Source organism: Lepidochelys kempii, chromosome 9, assembly GCF_965140265.1.
Source record: "Lepidochelys kempii isolate rLepKem1 chromosome 9, rLepKem1.hap2, whole genome shotgun sequence".
Classification (NCBI taxonomy): domain Eukaryota; kingdom Metazoa; phylum Chordata; order Testudines; family Cheloniidae; genus Lepidochelys; species Lepidochelys kempii.
The window spans coordinates 97,399,726-97,418,093 of NC_133264.1; the positions used below are offsets into that span (position 1 = coordinate 97,399,726).

General features: G+C 43.7%; 1 protein-coding gene across 1 annotated transcript in view; it reads right to left on the reverse strand.

Moving 5' to 3' along the window:
- LOC140916738 (transmembrane 9 superfamily member 2-like) overlaps window positions 1–15,197 on the reverse strand; it is a 40,997-nt gene extending 25,800 nt beyond the window's left edge. The window contains exons 1-7 of the mRNA XM_073358440.1: window positions 14,863–15,197; window positions 12,618–12,685; window positions 11,129–11,222; window positions 9,952–10,079; window positions 9,579–9,708; window positions 3,067–3,194; window positions 1,292–1,403 (exon numbers count right to left, since the gene is read on the reverse strand). Coding sequence (XP_073214541.1) covers window positions 1,292–1,403; window positions 3,067–3,194; window positions 9,579–9,708; window positions 9,952–10,079; window positions 11,129–11,222; window positions 12,618–12,685; window positions 14,863–15,165 — 963 coding nt within the window. The 5' untranslated portion in view covers window positions 15,166–15,197. The remainder of the gene's footprint in view (window positions 1–1,291; window positions 1,404–3,066; window positions 3,195–9,578; window positions 9,709–9,951; window positions 10,080–11,128; window positions 11,223–12,617; window positions 12,686–14,862) is intronic.
- Window positions 15,198–18,368: the final 3,171 nt, after the last annotated feature.

Below are 18,368 nucleotides of genomic sequence, written 5' to 3' on the forward strand. Positions count from 1 at the left end.
TATCCTCAAGATTTAAACATATGTTAATAGACAGGAGGTTCATCCATGTCATAAAATTGGCAAGTCTAAGGAGGACTGGATAGCTTAAGGGAAAAGTGCAAGGCTCTATATTCTATAACCTCAAGGTAGGTTCAAGTTAACTTCAGATGGGTGGATAGTGAAAGCTATCATCATATGACAGCTGTATGGCTGTCTTTGCAAAAAATGAACTAGTGCTCTCAGTCCAATTCCTAGTAGACAGGTGTCTTACATCATAAAAACAAACCATAATTGCCACTTTTTAAGGTAGGCTGAACAGGGGTATCAATTTTTGAAGCAACAGGGAAACCGAACTATCCTCACACCCATAAGAGGTTACCTTTCAGATTAGGGTAAAAACACATTCACAAGTACGATTTGCTACTTACTGCCTGTGATGTATTAGGTGAAATAAGGACTGTTTTCAAAGCCACTTATCCAGTAGTTAATTTAGTGCTCGCAAGTGTCTGGGTAAAATTATAACGAAGACACTTTCAAATCAGATGGACAGCAACTCAGTTGACAAGAACTAAAAAAATATGCTCACTATGAACTCATTCATTAAAGTAGGTAAATTATAAAATCAAAAATGTCTCTAAGAAAGTTTATCTATAAATATATTCTCTCCAATATGAGGGTTGCTTAAATTAGCGATCCACTGTGAACAGTGACTATGTAGAAGAGTTACATGAACCAATAGCTCTGTTCCCTGTGTTTAGAGCCAGATCTGCAAACTTTAATGCCAAATCTAAGTTCTACTTAATTTTACTGCTGTTAACACTGAAGAACCAATGAAGCTACAGAAGAGTGATCTGGATTTCATTTCCTTTTTAACCATCAGAAAGACAGGTAAAGTTCCACTTGCAGATTAGAATTTGAGGACAGCTGGATTGCTCTGTTGTAACTGAAAGCATAATTTAACCTGTAACATTTTCATTACTGATGACACATGATCACAGAAAAACCCTGCGTGGCTTTCAAACTCAGAGCTGGTAGTTAAAGCCATCTTTTTACTTGTAAACAGAGAAATTTGCTTCTGGAAGTCATTTTTCACAGTGCTCTCCTACTGCATTCTGAACTTTGGGACTGGATGTTTAATATTTTTACCTACAAAACTGCTTACATTCCCAAGTTGTTCCTCAGACATATTAATATTCATAAAACTGTATTAAAACAGTGAAAACATTTATACTGAATAAATAAATAACTGCCAGAAAGAACCTGGATCCAAACAATTTAGGAGATTTGTTACTAAAACATTAATAATACTTACTTCAAATTTCACAGAATAAGTGTAGATCAAATCCAGTTTGTTTGTGAATTTACCAGGAATCTCCATAGCGGGACCTCCACAATTTAAATTGTTTTTATCTGTATGTTTGTAGCTAGCAAGACAGAAATTTTAAATAAGATTCATACCTGCTGTATTGGGTAGAGAACTTCTTCAAAATTATTATCTACTTTTTTTGTATCTTTTCCCACCAGTTTTACAGTTTCTTTATTGAGAAAAGGCCTTCCGGTTCCCACCATCAAAATGGACTTCACCTCTGAACATGTGAAGGGTTTGGTTTGAGGTTTTAGAACAGGGGTGGGCAAACTTTTTGGCCTGAGGGCCACATCAGGGTATGGAAATTGTATGGCGGGCCATGAATGCTCACAAAATTGGGGGTAGGGGTACAGGAGTGGATAAGGGCTCTGGCTGGGGGTGAGGACTCTGGGGTGGGGCCAGAAATGAGGAGTTCAGTGTGCGGGAGGGGGCTCCAGGCTAGGGTTCCGAGGGGGAGGTGATGTTTCCGGCTGGGGGTGCGGGCTCTGGGGTGGGGCTGGGACCAAGGGGTTTGGAGGACGGGAGGGGGCTCTGGACTGGGGGTTGGAGTACAGGGGAGGGGTGTAAGCGCTCCGGCTGTGGGCTCTGGGGTGAGGCCTGAGATGAGGGGTTTGGAGTGCAGGAGGGTGTTCCAGGCTGGGACCAATGGGTCTGGAGGGCAGGAGGAGTATCAGACACGGGGCAGGCTGTTGGGCCACAGGGCGGCGGGGGGGGGGGGGGGAGAGAAAGGTGAGGGATCTGGCTGGAAGCTCTGGGGTGGGGATGGGGGGTTTGGAGTACAAGAGGGGGCTCTGGGTTGGGATCAAGGAGTTCGGAGGACGGGAGGGGGGAGCTGAGGGCTGGATCAAAAAGGTCTGACGGGCCGGATGTGGCCCGCGGGCCATAGTTTGCCCACCCCTGCTTCAGAAAGTTAGAGCAAACATGGTTCAGCCATTTCTGATTATGCGGATAATAGGAAAATACATCTCCCCATCATTCAACATTCTTGCATAGCCCTGTAGCCAAAACTGACGTGAAGAGAAAGCTGAAATACAATGAAGGCATTGAATAGTGGCTTTTGAGTGTTAATGAGTCAGTTTTATTACCACTAAACATAAGAATAGCCATAAAGGATCAGACCAGTGGTCTACCTAGCCCACTATCCTGTCTTCCAATAATGGCCAATGCCAGAAGCTTCAAAGGAAAAGAACAGAACAGGGAAATCATCATCAAGTGATACACCCATCCCCTATCATCCAGTCCCAGAATCTGGCAGTCGGAGGCCTAGGGACACCCAAGACGTAGAGTTGCATCCCTGACCATCTTGGATAATAGCCATTGATGGACCTATCCTCCATGAACTTATTTAAATTCTTTTTTGACCCAGTTACAATTTTAGCCTTAACCAATGGGTTCCTCAGAGTGACTGTATGTCATATGAAGAATACTTCCTTTTGTTTTAAACCTGCTATTAATTTAATTAGATGACCCTCTGGGTTCGTGTGTTCTGTGCAGGGGTAAATAACACTTACCTATTCACTTTCTCCACACCATTCATTTTTACTTTCAAAAAGTAAAGTCAGGAAGATACATCAATGTATTCAAAGATTTACAATAATCAACAGAGCACAGACATTTCTTCAGAAAAACTGAAACTGTTTTATTTCAACTGTAATTTCTAGTTTCGCTACCCATGGTTGAAGACACTGAAGCATATTAAAATGGCGTGTACTAGTAATTACCTTTTTGGATCCAGTCTTGCCATTACCAGTCTTGCTCCAGGCCAGCTTTCATCTTTCCCGCTATGGTACATGATTGTAATGTCAACATGGTTGAAGAGGTAGAAGGTGTCCCTCTTGTGAAACTGAGACTGCAAAATATTACATGTTTGAAAAACATTTCCAGTAGAGAGGTAATACTGTAGTCAAAGATCCAAATACTCCAAAATAAAAGAATACTGGGGGCTGAGGGGCAGACACAGAAGGGGTGGAGGAATGAGGAGTATTTTGTATATTCTCAAAATAGACATTAGAAAGATAACAAATCTACAAAAAGCAAAGAAAATAACGGTAAAGAATAAACTTTGCATTCCACAAGGTTTAAAACAGTCTACATCAGTCTTGCAAGGTCATCATAAGACACTCCAGTCCAGATTTAAAAGTCTACTCCCTCTATTATCTCCATGTAACCCACACTAACTGTAGCTCTTTGTCCCCCCTCTAATGGCTACAGCAGAGGTCCCCCAAACTGTGGGGTATGCCCCCTAGGGGGCATGGAGGAACCGGGGGGGGGCGTACAGTGGGGCCCAGGCCAGCCCATGGGGGATGGGGAGGGAACACCACCCAGCCCCTTCCCCCGCCCCCAGCTCTGCTCCAGTCCCTGGCTCCCAGCCCCACCCCTGGCCCAACTCCAGCCTTGGCGCAGCTCCACACCTGGCCGTGGGCCCGGCTGTCGGCCCCCACTGCAGCGACACTGCAACTCCATTCCCACCCCCAGCCTCAGCCCCTGGCCATGGCTCCGTCCCCAGGCCCACTTCTTGCCCCAGACCTACCCCCAGCTGTGACCCTAGCCTCAGCCCCCTTACTCCTGTCTGAGTCATCCTCCCACCACAAGCCACAGTCCTGCTCCTGGCCACGGTGGGATGCAGATAGGGAGGGGGCAGTGACCCCCAAAAGTTTGGGGACCACTGGGCTAGAGCATAGAGATGTGAGTGCTATCTCTAACCTAACATGTGGTTCTTCAGCTGAATAGTCTATTACTCCTGGGGGAATTCTGCATCACTATGCTTTTGCAGAATTCATGGCCCCTGCAGATTTTTGCTTCCCCGCAGAAAAATGACTTCTGACAGGAAAGAAAAGGGAACCCGCAAAAGTGGTCATGTACCCCCTCCCTGGCAGGGCAGGCAGGTTGGTTTGGGCACCCAGAGCAGCCAGTAGAGACATAAATCACCGCCAGGGGGACCTGGGTAGTCATGCACATATGAGAGAGACAGACACATTCTGCCCCTCTCGTTCGCCACTGCAGCACGCTTGGCGTGGAGGGGCAGGACTTTGGTCTGTTTCTGAAGAGGCAGACATGGGACAGGCTCTGTTCCCTCAGACAGAGCAAAATGTAGTAGCCTGCCTGCTTAGTTAATTGTTCCCATTGTTCTGAGTGAATTCCCTCAGCAGTATAAAACAGTTGTAAAAATTTTAAGGCTCCTTTACCCTGCTAGAGTGATGTAAGGGAGCCGTATCGTAAAGGACAATTTGGCCTTATAAATGCTTAGTGACTAAATGCTTTAGTGATTAGAACTGGTATAAATTTTTGGACTGAAAAAATTTCCTATCATAATGTGTTCCATGAACTGTTTACTACTGACCTTTCTGGAGATACTCAGTAGCCAGTATAAATTGTGAGTTTGAGTCCCCAGCCCTCGCTTGCTCTTCAGTTGCCTATCATGTAATACTGAGCATATGGCTGCATATATTTGTTGACTAATAACTAGAAGTAAATGGTCCATACTAGCTACATTACTATTAGACAAAGGGGGTTTGGTGATTTCCCTCCAATGCTCCCCACTCCCATTCTCCATCCATTGTATTGTAGTTTAAATAAATTACTAAAATATTTTAGATCTATCATTCAATTTCCTCAGATGACCGATCCAGAGGTGATGTTAAATTTACACTAGCAAACTTTCTGATCATTAATCACGATTGGTGCCTTTCCACTGGCAATAGCCATGATGGAAGCTGCAGTGCATATCAAAACACCTAGTTCTGTAGCCATAATTAGCCACTGGTAATAACAATGCAGCAACTTTTTTTAAAACCCCATACTGAGTCCCCTCTATTCTATAGCTTCCATCATTGCAGCTCCAGGAGCAATCGCAATAAATGACAACAATGAAGTTTACTATGTAGACAAAGCCTAACATAACTAAGTCTGATTGAACTTTCCTTTCTGCCCCCATTCCCATTTCCTTTCTGCCCCCATTTTTTCCCCCAAAAGAGGTTTGTTTGCTAATAGCTTGTCCCAGAAAGTGTTAGTGAAACTAACAGTTAGCCTCAGTTTCAAAATGCCTTCAAAAACACTTCCATCTCACTCCAACCCACTTCCCCAGCATTTCAATTATTCTTAGTAATGTGCCTTGCATCCAGAAAGATTACCTGAATTTTTCAGTAAAAATGCCCTCTTCCTCTCATACTTTGCTGCAGATTAATCTGTCATTATTCTGAAAGCACTCAGATCAGTATTCTTCTAGGATTCCAACAAAAGTAACATTGGGGAGTTCTAGTGTTGAAATATCTGATCCTCTAAGGTCCAGGGACTCTGGATTCTTTTCCTTCCCCAATGATCAAAATCCTTGTATTATTGGCATAGTGCTAGTTTTCGAACATTTTGCTACAACTCTCCAGTAACTATGTATTTAGTCACTGGTTTGTTTTCTTTGGCATTTTGTGCAGTTTAAGTATTCTAAATTAAGGGCTTTGGAGGCACTGAAAAATTAGATATGCAGTAGCCCTGTTGGCATATTCTATTATCCCTCTTTAAATTTTTTTTTAAAAAAGGGGGGTCACACGCAATAATTGGTTCTAAATTTAGGTAGGATGGAATATGTATTTTGGTGTATTTTTAAGATATACTGGAACGATGCATAGCATTCTACCACCTTTGCAATTTAAACTTATAGGCATAACTACTGTGTTCTTCTTTGCCCATATGACAGTTACTTCTCTGGCACAATGCCATATAAATATATTTAATCCATTCATCTATACACAGACATTACCAGGCTATGACATCCACTGCTGCAGAAGCACTGTACAGCAGAGTTAGTGCTTTATCCAAACATGTGCACTTTATAAATAGGCTTGTATTACATACTGATCTCTCTGGGAAAATCATCTGGTACTTGTGTATCAAAACCCAGAGAAGTTTAAGCTTTGGAGTTTTCAACTTGCTATCTTTGATTCAGTCAATATGCATTTACCAGCCAATTATTAGATCTATTACTGTACATATTTAATCCACAAAATATTGTTCTCTTGATGTATTCACGTATGAGCCCTGTTATCATAACAGCATTACTGTGACATCAAGTTTACAATATTCCCCTACACTACCCCTGGAGGAATACCGCGCCACTGCACGGGCGCAGAATTCATGTCATCCACAGACTGCTTTGCTTCCCTGCAGAAAAATGACTTTGAGAGGAAGTAAAGGGAAGCCGCAAGAGCAGTCTCTCACCCCCTGCCCCCAGCAGCCGGCACAGATGTAAATCAGCCCGTGGGCGGGGGGGACTGTGCATGCGTGTGGGGGACATGTCAATCACTACCGGGGGGGGAGGGGTACGGCTGGGCATGCATACATGCGAGCAAATGAGAGAGAGACACACACACATACACAGTCCTTCTAGGTCGCTATTGTGACATGCCCAGCATGGAGGGTCAGGGCTTCGGGATGTCTGGAGGTAGGTGTGAGGCAGGCTTTGTCACCTCATGCAGAGCATAATGTACTCCTGGGGGAATTCTGCATGACTGTGCATGTGCATAATTAATGAGTCACGCATATTTTTATTTTTTTTGCGCAGAAAAAAATTCTGCTAGAACGTTGGTGCAGTTCCATATTTTGCAGCCCAGAGGTCGCTGTGGCGCCAGAACAGAGCAGCAGCTCCCAGACAGCTAGGGAAGAGAAAGAGCATGCAGATCCTTCCTAGCAGCAGGCCCAGTCAGGAGAGAAGGGCTATGGGGGGGGAGGGGGATGATAACACGGGACAGACAGAGTGGGGGTGCTGGGGGGTCAGACAGGGGCTCATAAGGGCTAGTGGGGGAGGACATATGGGGGCAGGGGCTGAATGGGAATGGAGGCACAGGGCCACAGATAGGAGGGAGGTGCAGGGCCATGTGAGCAGAGGGGAAGGGGGTGCCCAGCTACAGCAGGAAGTGAGTGGCTGAGTGCGGGCACAGACACACGGGGAGGGGATGCAGGGCCATATACAGACAGGGGAATGGCTGAGTGGGGGAACAGACACATGGGGATGGGAGGGAGGGGCAGGGCCAGATGGTGGGAGTGGATGTCTAAATGGGGATGTAGGGACCCATGTGGACAGCGGGTCCAGGACACATGGGGACAGGGCAGATGTTCCTGATTGAATGGGAGAGGCTAGGGGTCAGCCAGGGTCTGAATGGGGAAAGCTCCTTAACAGTCCCTCCCCGCCCCATAAAAAAACAAAAACAAACAACAAACAAAACAAAAAACCCACTGTTCTGTACTTTTCCCACCCATACCCAACAACCCTCCAAGTTCAAACCCAGGCTCCTTCAGAGCAATTACTTCCCTCTTCCTCAGCTCCTCCATTACCCCTGAATCCCCCAATCCTTTGCACTGCTTCTGATGGGTGCGGGAAATACAGCTCTGTATTGTAGTTTAAACGAATTATTACTCAGAGTTCTGTATTAATATGCCTAGTAAGGAATTTGTCAAAAAAACATTTTCTGAATCTTTTCTATGAATCGTTACAGACATACTTGTTGACAGGTATTTTGAAATAAATTACAAAAAATAATTTTGATGTGATTATATGGTGTTATTTTGACAAATAAAATATGCAGAATTTTAAAATATTGTGTCCAGAATTTTTAATTTTTTGTTGCATACTTTATTTTTTGGGGACAGAATTCCCCCAGGAGTAATAATGTAGCAGCCTGCTTGCTAAGTTGTTTCCATTGTTGTTAGTGAATTGTTCCCATTCTTAGTGAATCTCCCCAGAAGCATAAAACAAGTGTAAAAGTTTTAAAGCTCCTTTACCCTGCCAGAGTGGTGTAAAGGAGACATTGTAAATGACAGTGTAGCCTTATAAATGCTTATGGTGCTTCAATGATTAGAACTGGTCTAAATTTTCAGACAAACTTTTTCCAGTCAAAATGTGCTCCATGAACTGTTTACTTCTGACTTTTCTGGAGATAGTCAGTAGCCAATATAAACTGTGAGTTTGATACCCCAGCCCTCACTTACTCTTCAGTTGCCTATATCTAATACTGAGCATATGGCTACATATATTTGTTGACTAATAACTAGAAATAAAGGATCAAACCTAGCTACATTATTATTATTAGACAAAGGGGGTTTGGGGATTTTCTCCAATGCTTCCCACTCCCATTCTCCATCCATTGTATGGTAGTTTAAATAAATTCCCAGAATTTTAAAATATTGTGTGCAGAATTTAATTTTTTGGCGTTGAATTCCACCAGGAGTACTAAACATACTTGCTGCTAACAATTATTTTCTCCATCAAAGCAGGGTTTGACAAGTCTTTTCACAATTCTGACTAAACTACGTATATTTAACTGCCATTTTTGAGTGTTATACATTTGTCAACAAACACATCAGTACCTGTTTCTTGGTGTTTTCTGGAAGGTTTCGTTCCTACTAAGATCTTGCAATAAGCTGCATGCAGCACGAGCCCCATTAAAGTCAGTGGGGTTCTGCATGAATGCAGGGATTTGCCTGCATGGAGCAGGATCTGGGCTCAGGTTTCAAAGCACTACTGCTTCTGAGTTAGGGAAGTGGCAGAGGAGCATATGGCATTGACTTTGTCAGAAGAGAGAATGTTTTTCCACCCTTACGGAATTTGAAAATCTGCACAGATTTTGCCCAAACTTGATTAAAAATTCCCCTCAGCCAGAGCCTAAACATGAAGTTTCGTCCGAAAATTTCAGAAAGTTTAAATCCATGCTATACCAGGAATTCATGTTTGAAGGTATTTTGCACCGTTAACTATAGTGTTTACTACAAGCTGCAGCAGACAACCACATAATGTATATAAATGAGGAATGTCTGATTACATATAGGTGTGCTTACCTTTGTCAATGGACATACTGACAGGTTTCAGAGTAACAGCTGTGTTAGTCTGTATTCGCAAAAAGAAAAGCAGTACTTGTGGCACCTTAGAGACTAACCAATTTATTTGAGCATGAGCTTTCGTGAGCTACAGCTCACTTCATCGGATGCACGAAAGCTTATGCTCAAATAAATTGGTTAGTCTCTAAGGTGCCACAAGTACTCCTTTTCTTAATGGACATACTGTAGATCTTATTTAACTATATTTGTGTTTTGTATATCAAGCCTGTTTTACACTCTGTAAGCACACGGTTATTTATTAAAAACAAAAAAACATGACAAAGACTTATGAGGACATGACCCAAACACTACAGCTTTGTAGCTAGACCCATATCTGGCCATATTAAAGAAATAAGCTCTCACCACTTACATCAAGAACGCAAGCATCTTTAACTCTGCCATCTGTAGTAATAAAACATCCTATTGGAAATCCCGGATTACAGTACTTGTGTTCATCTTCCACTTGATAACACCATGTTACAGGCATATTATCAATAATCCTAGGCAAAGAAATTTTGATCAGGCAACTCCTTAGTAAGAAATATCTAATTATTCCGTTATTTTTAAGTTATATTTCATATGCAAATAAAAAACAGGATTTTAGTTAGGTCTTAAAGAATAATATGTTACAGGACAATTACTGGAGAGAAGATAAAAAGTGTCACCTCTCAGAACAACTCATTACATTATGCTAATTTTCATTTTGCTGTTCACAGTTCAAAACAGGATATGTCTGAACTCACCAGTGATGCTGATAATTCAATTGCATTCCTTTCTTCAAAAAAGCCAGTTTATTTTTGTCATCACTTTTTTCTGGGTCATATGATTTTGTACAAGCTATCTTGCAGGTTTCCGCTTTGTTAAACGTAAACTGTTACCAAAACACACACACACACAGAGCAATTTTAAAATTTTGCTCTTAAAGTACCTTTTTAAAGAGCCATTATTTTTCAATCAAAGTCTATTTTTAATCTAGATCCTAGCCTATCCCACTAAAAAGAATTCTTGAAGCCAAAGTTTGTTTCATATCAGTAGTTTCAACTCAGTTTGAGAACCAGTGCTTATGTACAACCTATGCAAAATATTTCATCTGTACATTCCTAAAAGTACATAAATCTCTACAACAATTAGAATACTCCAAGTAAACAACTATTTGAAATGTTAACCATAAGGTTTTTAAAAATAATCCACTTGCAAATTGATAAAGTATTGCACCAGTAAAGAGATCACATTAGCTTTACTTAGCACAGTGCATCATGAAATTACCCATGTTGCCAACAATGCCCCTTTTGTATACTATAGTTTAATTTCAGCTGCTATAGAGCATGACGACAAACCATGAGGCAATGCTGGCAAATTTCAGCAGCACGGTAGACATTTCCTGCTGAAGTGCACTTTTCCATTAAGGAAGTGTTTTCACACATTTATATTTCTAATCTGGTTTTACAGTGTGGTTAGAATTTATAGTTGTGTTAGTTAACACATGTTACAACACAATTAAAAATCCTAGGATATAAGCCCTAAAAGCGAGAGGAAGTTACTGCTCACAAGTATTCTGAATGGCTTGTGGGCCATTTTTAATATTGCCACATCACACCAATAGCTCTACCAAATTGTGTGTGTAAGGGTAACTATACTGAGGACCAAACTAACCTCCATAATAGGTTGTCCAAAATTTTGCACATGTGTACTTGAATAATCTCTGTAAAATATACAGTTAAATACTCTTGGAAAAAATGTGTTAGCAGGTTAGGATGGAATTCTCAATTCCCATGCACTAAGTTAACAATGACCAAGATACCGATTTATAGTGATAGTACAAAATCCTTAGTTGTTATCTGATTATTATTGAAGGAGAGATTTTTTTTAAGACTGTAATTATCAAGTGTAACCAGAATAACTTTGGATGGCTAGAATAACCTTATATGGTGATGATGCTATTCTTTCTCCAAACAGGATTTGTCCAAGATTTTCGGAAGGTCTTTTTTCTCTCTCATCTTGACAGAAGTCAAAACTGAAAAAAATTAGAGTCTTTAATATTAATACATTTTAGGCTGAAATTTACAGTTTCAAAATAAATCAATTTGTTAAGCTATATCCTTGATACAGGAGTTTTCAGGAGGTGTTTTTTTTTTAAACCAACAATCCTTAATATACCATTGAAAGTCTGACTCCAAATGCAGACAGATTAGGTACAATTCACTGCACAAAGTAACTTTTTTAATCAGTCACCAACGCACTCCATAGTTCAAGCAATATTGTTTAAAATATATACTGTAAGATTGTAGTCAAAGTTCCGTTTTCAAACTGCAATTGAAGTAAGATAAGTTTCAGGCTAAAAGAAGTAAGAAAATCATACAAAGCACTATTCATGTTCCTTCCATGACATAATGCCAAATGAAGAACGATTTTTTAAAAAAAAAAAGATTCCTTACAGATGGAAAATAATTAACATGGCAAGTGTGTATATTCTGTAGAGGGACAAATCTGATGGCTTTTATCCCAGTATGCAAAAAAGATCCATTCACCTGTCCAGAAGTTCTCCTTTACTTGAAACAGCTAACGGTAGGGAAATATAACTATTCATGATCTCTGTGGGTACATCTATGTTCTAAAATCACACTTGAAACTAGTGAATAAGAAGCTTTTCCTAACCAGTGCGTGAGCCGAGGCCATCAATTTCTGCAGCATTTAATGCAACACCTGTACTGTTGTCTTACTGAGCCAGCCTCCAGTATCTCTGCTGCTATTCATTGCTTTTCCAAGGAAGAGCATAGTAAAGTTTACAAGAATACCACTTGTTATTCCCCAGTGCGTTCAGCAGTAAAATTTAAGAATCACACAAATTTCTCATTTCTACTTGGCAAAGCTACCAGCATCAGCAAAGGCAGGCAGTGACATTCTTGAGAGAAAAGGACCAAAAAATCCCCCCAAAAAACTAAAAACAGAGGCTGTGGGTGTAAGAGTAATGAAGACCTCCTTCCTCTTCACAGCATCCAGGAGGCACTGGGAGAAAAGAGACAGAAAGCTCTGGTCTTACAGCAGACAGTGGGGTGAATTTCAAATTTATCAGCTATCTAATAGATGTCTACACAGAATTCCAAAGCAGGACCCAGGGACAAAACCCCAAAAGAAAACCCAGCAACTTCCCCTCTTTCCCAATAGTATAGGGGTAGAATTACTTAGCAGGACATAGTTAGTGAACCCTTATAACTGATAACCCTACCAATTGTCATCTTTCATACCTATCTGAGTAGTAGGCTTACTCCTCCAGCTAGCAAGTGTCTGACAGTTCTTTCAACATATTGAATCAAGTTACAAATCACATTACTTTAGTTTATACAAATATAAAGGCGAGGATAGAAAACATACTTTCAAACACTCTAGAATCGTACTATAATGTACTTACGCATCATATTCATAAGGTAGAACTGATTCTACTGAGTCCAGTCTATTCACAAAGAGCTCAATTTTTGACTAAAAGAATGAAAAAGAATGTAAGCAACATACACTGTAATACAAGAAAAGGCAACAGGGCTTTTACCCATGTGAGAAGTATCTTAAACTAGTTAAACCCATTCCAAGTTTAGAAAGACTCTTTTTTTATCCTTTACACTTTGCTGTGCAGTGCTAGGAAGACTCACGTTAAAGACCTTGACTAAACTAAAAATCTTTGCAGTTTTCCAGTAGTAGCACAATAATAGCTAGCACTAGTCACTTGTGTAAACACCAGTGCAGACAAAACTCAGATTTTAAAAAACAGTGGTTAAAAACTCTCTACCTACATTAGCACTTACCAGGCTGCTAGCATAGCCCAGCCGCACCACTGACTGCAAGACAGGTATCAGGTTTTCTAGTAGAATGCCCACTTTGCAGAACCGAGCAGGAAGTTCTCACATTTTTATGGCACCACATCACAAAAGAAACTGACAATTTTTCAGCACCATACGGTCTCTAATGACAGCAGAAACCAGCATGTTGTTTGAAGGGCTCAATGGCAGTAAGACACAACATCATAATGCACAAGCAGTCTTGCCCTTCCGCCAAGTTTCCATAGGTGACAAGTTTGAAGCAAGAGGATTTCTGGTCACCTAACAAATGGTTGGAAACATTTTAAAAAAAAATGTTATCATGCACACAAATGTGTGGATAACACCTGGTTTTAAAGTGTTCCCAGAAACTCAGATCAATGGTCCACCTAGCCCACTATCCTGTCTTCCACAGTGGCCAATGCCAGAGCCTTAAAAGGGAATGAACAGAACAGTGCAATTATCAAGTGATCCGTCTCCTGCGGCCCAGTCCCAGCTTCTGGCAGTTTGAGGCTTAGAGCATGGTGTGCATCCCTGATCATCTTGGATAATAGCCATGAACCTATCTAATTTATTCTGAACCCAGTTATAATTTTGGCATTCACAACATAACCTGGCAATGAGTTCCTCAGGCTGTGTGTTATGTAAACAAGTACATCCTTTATTTTGTTTTAAACCTGCTGCCTATAAATTTCAGTGGGTGATCCCTGGTTCTTCTGTTCCATGAAGGGGTAACAAAAGTGAATAAGGAAGTGTTATTTACACCATTCATGATTTTATAGACTTCTATCATATTCCCCCTTAGTCATCAAAGCTGAACAGTCCCAGTCTTTCTAATCTCTCCTCATATGGAAGTTGTTACATGGTCAATCTTTTTTGTTGCCCTTCTCTGTACCTTTTCCAATTTTAATACATCTTTTTTGAGATGGGGTGACCAGAACTGCATACAATGTTCAAAGTGTGGGCATACCATGGATTTATAAAATGTCCTTATAATATTTTCTGTCTTATTACCTAGCCCTTCCCTAATGATTGCTAACATTGTTAGCTCTTTTTGACTACTGCTGCACATTGATTAGATGTTTTCAGAGAACTATCCACACTAACTTCAAGATCTTTTTCCTGCATGACAACAGCTAATTTAGCCCTCATGGTTTTCTACGTACAGTATGCTATTCAAAGAAAAGCTGCATTGTATGACAGATCCACTGTTCCTCTGAGAGCCAGCTTGCTCTCACCCAGCACCTGGCCAGGGTTGACAGGCAGGTTCAACACCTTATCTGCACCAGAGATGCTAAAAGCCATGGGATGTATCCCCGTCCTAAAAACCCCACCACAGGAAAGAGAGAACTGGGTGTGAAAGGGGTGGGGCTCTCTCCTCCCACCACAGCCACTTGCTGCCCCATGAAGGGGCTGCCCCAAGGATCCCTACATTTGACCACTGAGAAAGGGTCATCACCCCCCTCCCTTATGGGCCCTACTCCATACCCAGCTGGGCCCCCCCTACACCCCTCCCACCCACACATACCCCAGGCACAGGGCTTGGTGGTCTACAGTCACCAAGAAGCCCCCTACAAATCCTCCCATCCCATCCACACAGGACCCTGCTCCGCACCCAACGACGCGCCCCCTACAAACCACCCCCCCCATATGGGCCCTACTCCGCACCCAGCCGGGGGCCGCCCTACAAGAGCCCCCCTGCCCCCCAGCCCTCCGCAGGGTGCCTCAAGCCAGGAGCCCCCCCCCCCGCAGGGCTCCCCAGCGTCCCCTGACAAGCGATGCCCGCCCCCAGCAGCGCCGAGCCCAGGAGCCCGGCCCAGCCAGGGAGCCGCGGGCCGCTCTCACCTGGCAGCTCTCGCTCTCCTTGGCGGGCTCGCAGAAGCTGACGGGGGCCAAGCCGGGCAGGTAGAAGGCGGCGCAGAGGGGAGCCGAGCAGCCCAGCAGCAGGATCCCGGCAGCCAGCAGCCTCATCGTCCCGCCTGCTGGGAAGGGAGGAAAGCCCGAGGCGGGACCCGACGAAGCTGCACCCAGCTCCAGCGCAGGGGCCGAGCTCAGCGCCTGGCCGGGCGGCGTCACAATCGCGCTACCCGGCGCCTGCGCGCCTCGGCCTCCTGCCACGGCACCAGATGATGAGGCCCCGGGCGCCATCTTGAATGCGGGCAGGGTAATCCGTGGGGGCGACCCCGTGCCTGAGGCGAGAAGAAGGAACAATGGCCCCGCCCACCCGTTATGACGTTAAGCGCCTCCTCAGGTGGTTGCCTGATACCTTCCTCTAACCTGGGGGGGGGGGGAGGGGAGGTGAATGCCAAAGGCAATGGCTGTGGGCTCTGTCCATGTCCCCATTCGCTTCCCTTCCACCCCCCAGCCCAAAGAATAGCCTCAACAGGGTCCTTGCATCCCCAGTGCACCTTCCTCTCTCACCTCTGCCCTCACATCCCCACAGACTCCTACAGCACCATCTCCTCATTTCTGGGCTCACAACCCCATGGCCCTAGGGCACCATCCCCTCAGTTCTGTCCTCACGTCCCCATGTCCTCATAGCACCATCCCCTCATAACTGTCCTCACACACAGCACCACCTCCTCAGCTCTGGCCTCGCACCCCCATGGCCCTAGGGCACCATCCCCTCAGTTCTGTCCTCACGTCCCCATGTCCTCATAGCACCATCCCCTCATAACTGTCCTCACACACAGCACCACCTCCTCAGCTCTGGCCTCGCACCCCCATGGCCCTAGGGCACCATCCCCTCAGTTCTGTCCTCACGTCCCCATGTCCTCATAGCACCATCCCCTCATAACTGTCCTCACACACAGCACCATCTCCTCATTTCTGGGCTCACAACCCCATGGCCCTAGGGCACCGTCCCCTCAGTTCTGTCCTCATGTCCCCATGTCCTCATAGCACCATCCCCTCATAACTGTCCTCACACACAGCACCACCTCTTCAGCTCTGGCCTCGCACCCCCATGGCCCTAGGGCACCATCCCCTCAGTTCTGTCCTCACGTCCCCATGTCCTCATAGCACCATCCCCTCATAACTGTCCTCACACACAGCACCACCTCCTCAGCTCTGGCCTCGCACCCCCATGGCCCTAGGGCACCATCCCCTCAGTTCTGTCCTCACATCCCCATGTCCTCATAGCACCATCCCCTCATAACTGTCCTCACACACAGCACCACCTCCTCAGCTCTGGCCTTGCACCCCCATGGCCCTAGGGCACCATCCCCTCAGTTCTGTCCTCACGTCCCCATGTCTTCATAGCACCATCCCCTCATAACTGTCCTCACACACAGCACCATCTCCTCAGCTCTGGCCTCGCATCCCCATGGCCCTAGGGCACCATCCCCTCAGTTCTGTCCTCACGTCCCCATGTCTTCATAGCACCATCCCCTCAGCTCTGGCCTCGCATCCTGATGGCCCTACGGCAGCGTCCCCTCAGTTCTGTCCTCACGTCCCCATGTCCTCATAGTAGTTTTGTTTTAAGCTCTCTTTTCAGCCATTTCTTTGCTTCTCCTCTTGTAAAGAGTTACTTTCATACTGGAGAAAACTGAATGAGAAACTTAATCACAAATATAATAAATTGCCAGTAATTTCTGATATCCCCTCTACTGTTACTGAAACATTTGCATTTGAATAGGGACTTTTTTCCATCATAATTCAGCTTCAGCTTGAACTTGCACTATAATCATCATCCCGCATTTATGAAATCATAGAATGTTGCCATAGAAATTATGTCACAAATTCATCATTATAACTTCCCCTGCAGGAGCAGTTAACCATCAGAGGGAATATTCCTACATGTTATAAGTATCAGAGGGATACAAGATTACCTCTATAAACTGCAGACACCATAAAATATGATCAAGAGACTTTATGGAGGATGATTTTTGAAATCAGCTCCTAATCTCTGACCGGTTTCCATAAAAACAGACCATTAGCTAAAAAAAAAAAAAAAAAAATTCAAAATCCCAAATACAGAAGCAGTATCGCAATGGTGAAGTTACAGACAACATATTCCAGTTATCAGAGTAACAGCCGTGTTAGTCTGTATTCGCAAAAAGAAAAGGAGTACTTGTGGCACCTTAGAGACTAACCAATTTATTTGAGCATGAGCTTTCGTGAGCGACAGCTCACTTCATCGGATGCATACCGTGGAAACTGCAGCAGACTTTATATACACACAGAGAATATGAAACAATACCTCCTCCCACCCCACTGTCCTGCTGGTAATAGCTTATCTAAAGTGATCATCAAGTTGGGCCATTTCCAGCACAAATCCAGGTTTTCACACCCTCCACCCCCCCACACACAAATTCACTCTCCTGCTAGTACTCCTTTTCATATTCCAGTTAGGAAGGCTCATCTGTCAAACTGCTGAAAGGGATAGGTACATTGTCCTGCACATTGCTGTGATAACTTGATCAGTAGTTAGCTACCGTGACAAGAAAAATTCACAGAGTGAACTTTAAGGTAAATAATTTATACTTAAAATATTTTAGAATTTTCCAGTAGGTTAAAAGCCTGTTTCTCTTACTTTTCCAAGAGTGCTCAGTGTTATATTTCCTAATGAGAACCATTAAATGGGGAAAACCTTAAAACAAATAATATTTATGCTATAAGGAAAGAACTCTGCTAGTAAGTTTCTTGTTATCCTTCTTAATTATTGAAAATAATCCATGTTGGCCAAAAGAGCTCTCTCTCTCACATTTAGAGCTGAGAAAACCTTTCAAAGAGAAATCAAAAACATTGATTAGTAGTCCAGTGCTTGAGTTCATCAGTTCCAGGGAAACAAGCAAATGTTTAACATAACTTTGGGCGAACCTGGATACATTTTGCGGATGCTTGTGTGCATGTCTGTCTGTATCTGTCTGTGTCCACGCGCACACGCCGCCTCGTGTGCACTGTCTCAATGTGGGTTAAAACATCCAGATCACTTTGGAATGGCACATTCTGAATTGGGACTGGTCATGTGGCAAAAATGAGGCAGGAAAAATCATAGCTGTGATATATACAAGCCTCCCTTCCCAAGACTTTTAAGCCCCCCGATCCTGAAATCTGTTCCATCTAGGTGGACCCTTACCCTACACCCATGCAGAGCCCTGCTGAAGTGCTTTTTGGCGAGCGTTTCCCCATGCAGCTCAAGTTGCAGGATCAGGGCCTCAGTGAAGGAGCCATAACAACTTTTCCCAGTCCAGGACTATGTACAACAGCACAGCCTTGGGTGTCAGAGCCCCTTGCCGGGTCTGAGTAAAGAATAGGCTCGACTGGTCTGTGCTCTGGGGCCCAGTTCCTGGAGTCATGTGATGATGTCAGAATCTCAGTTTTCATCAACAAAAGTAAGTTTCTAGTTC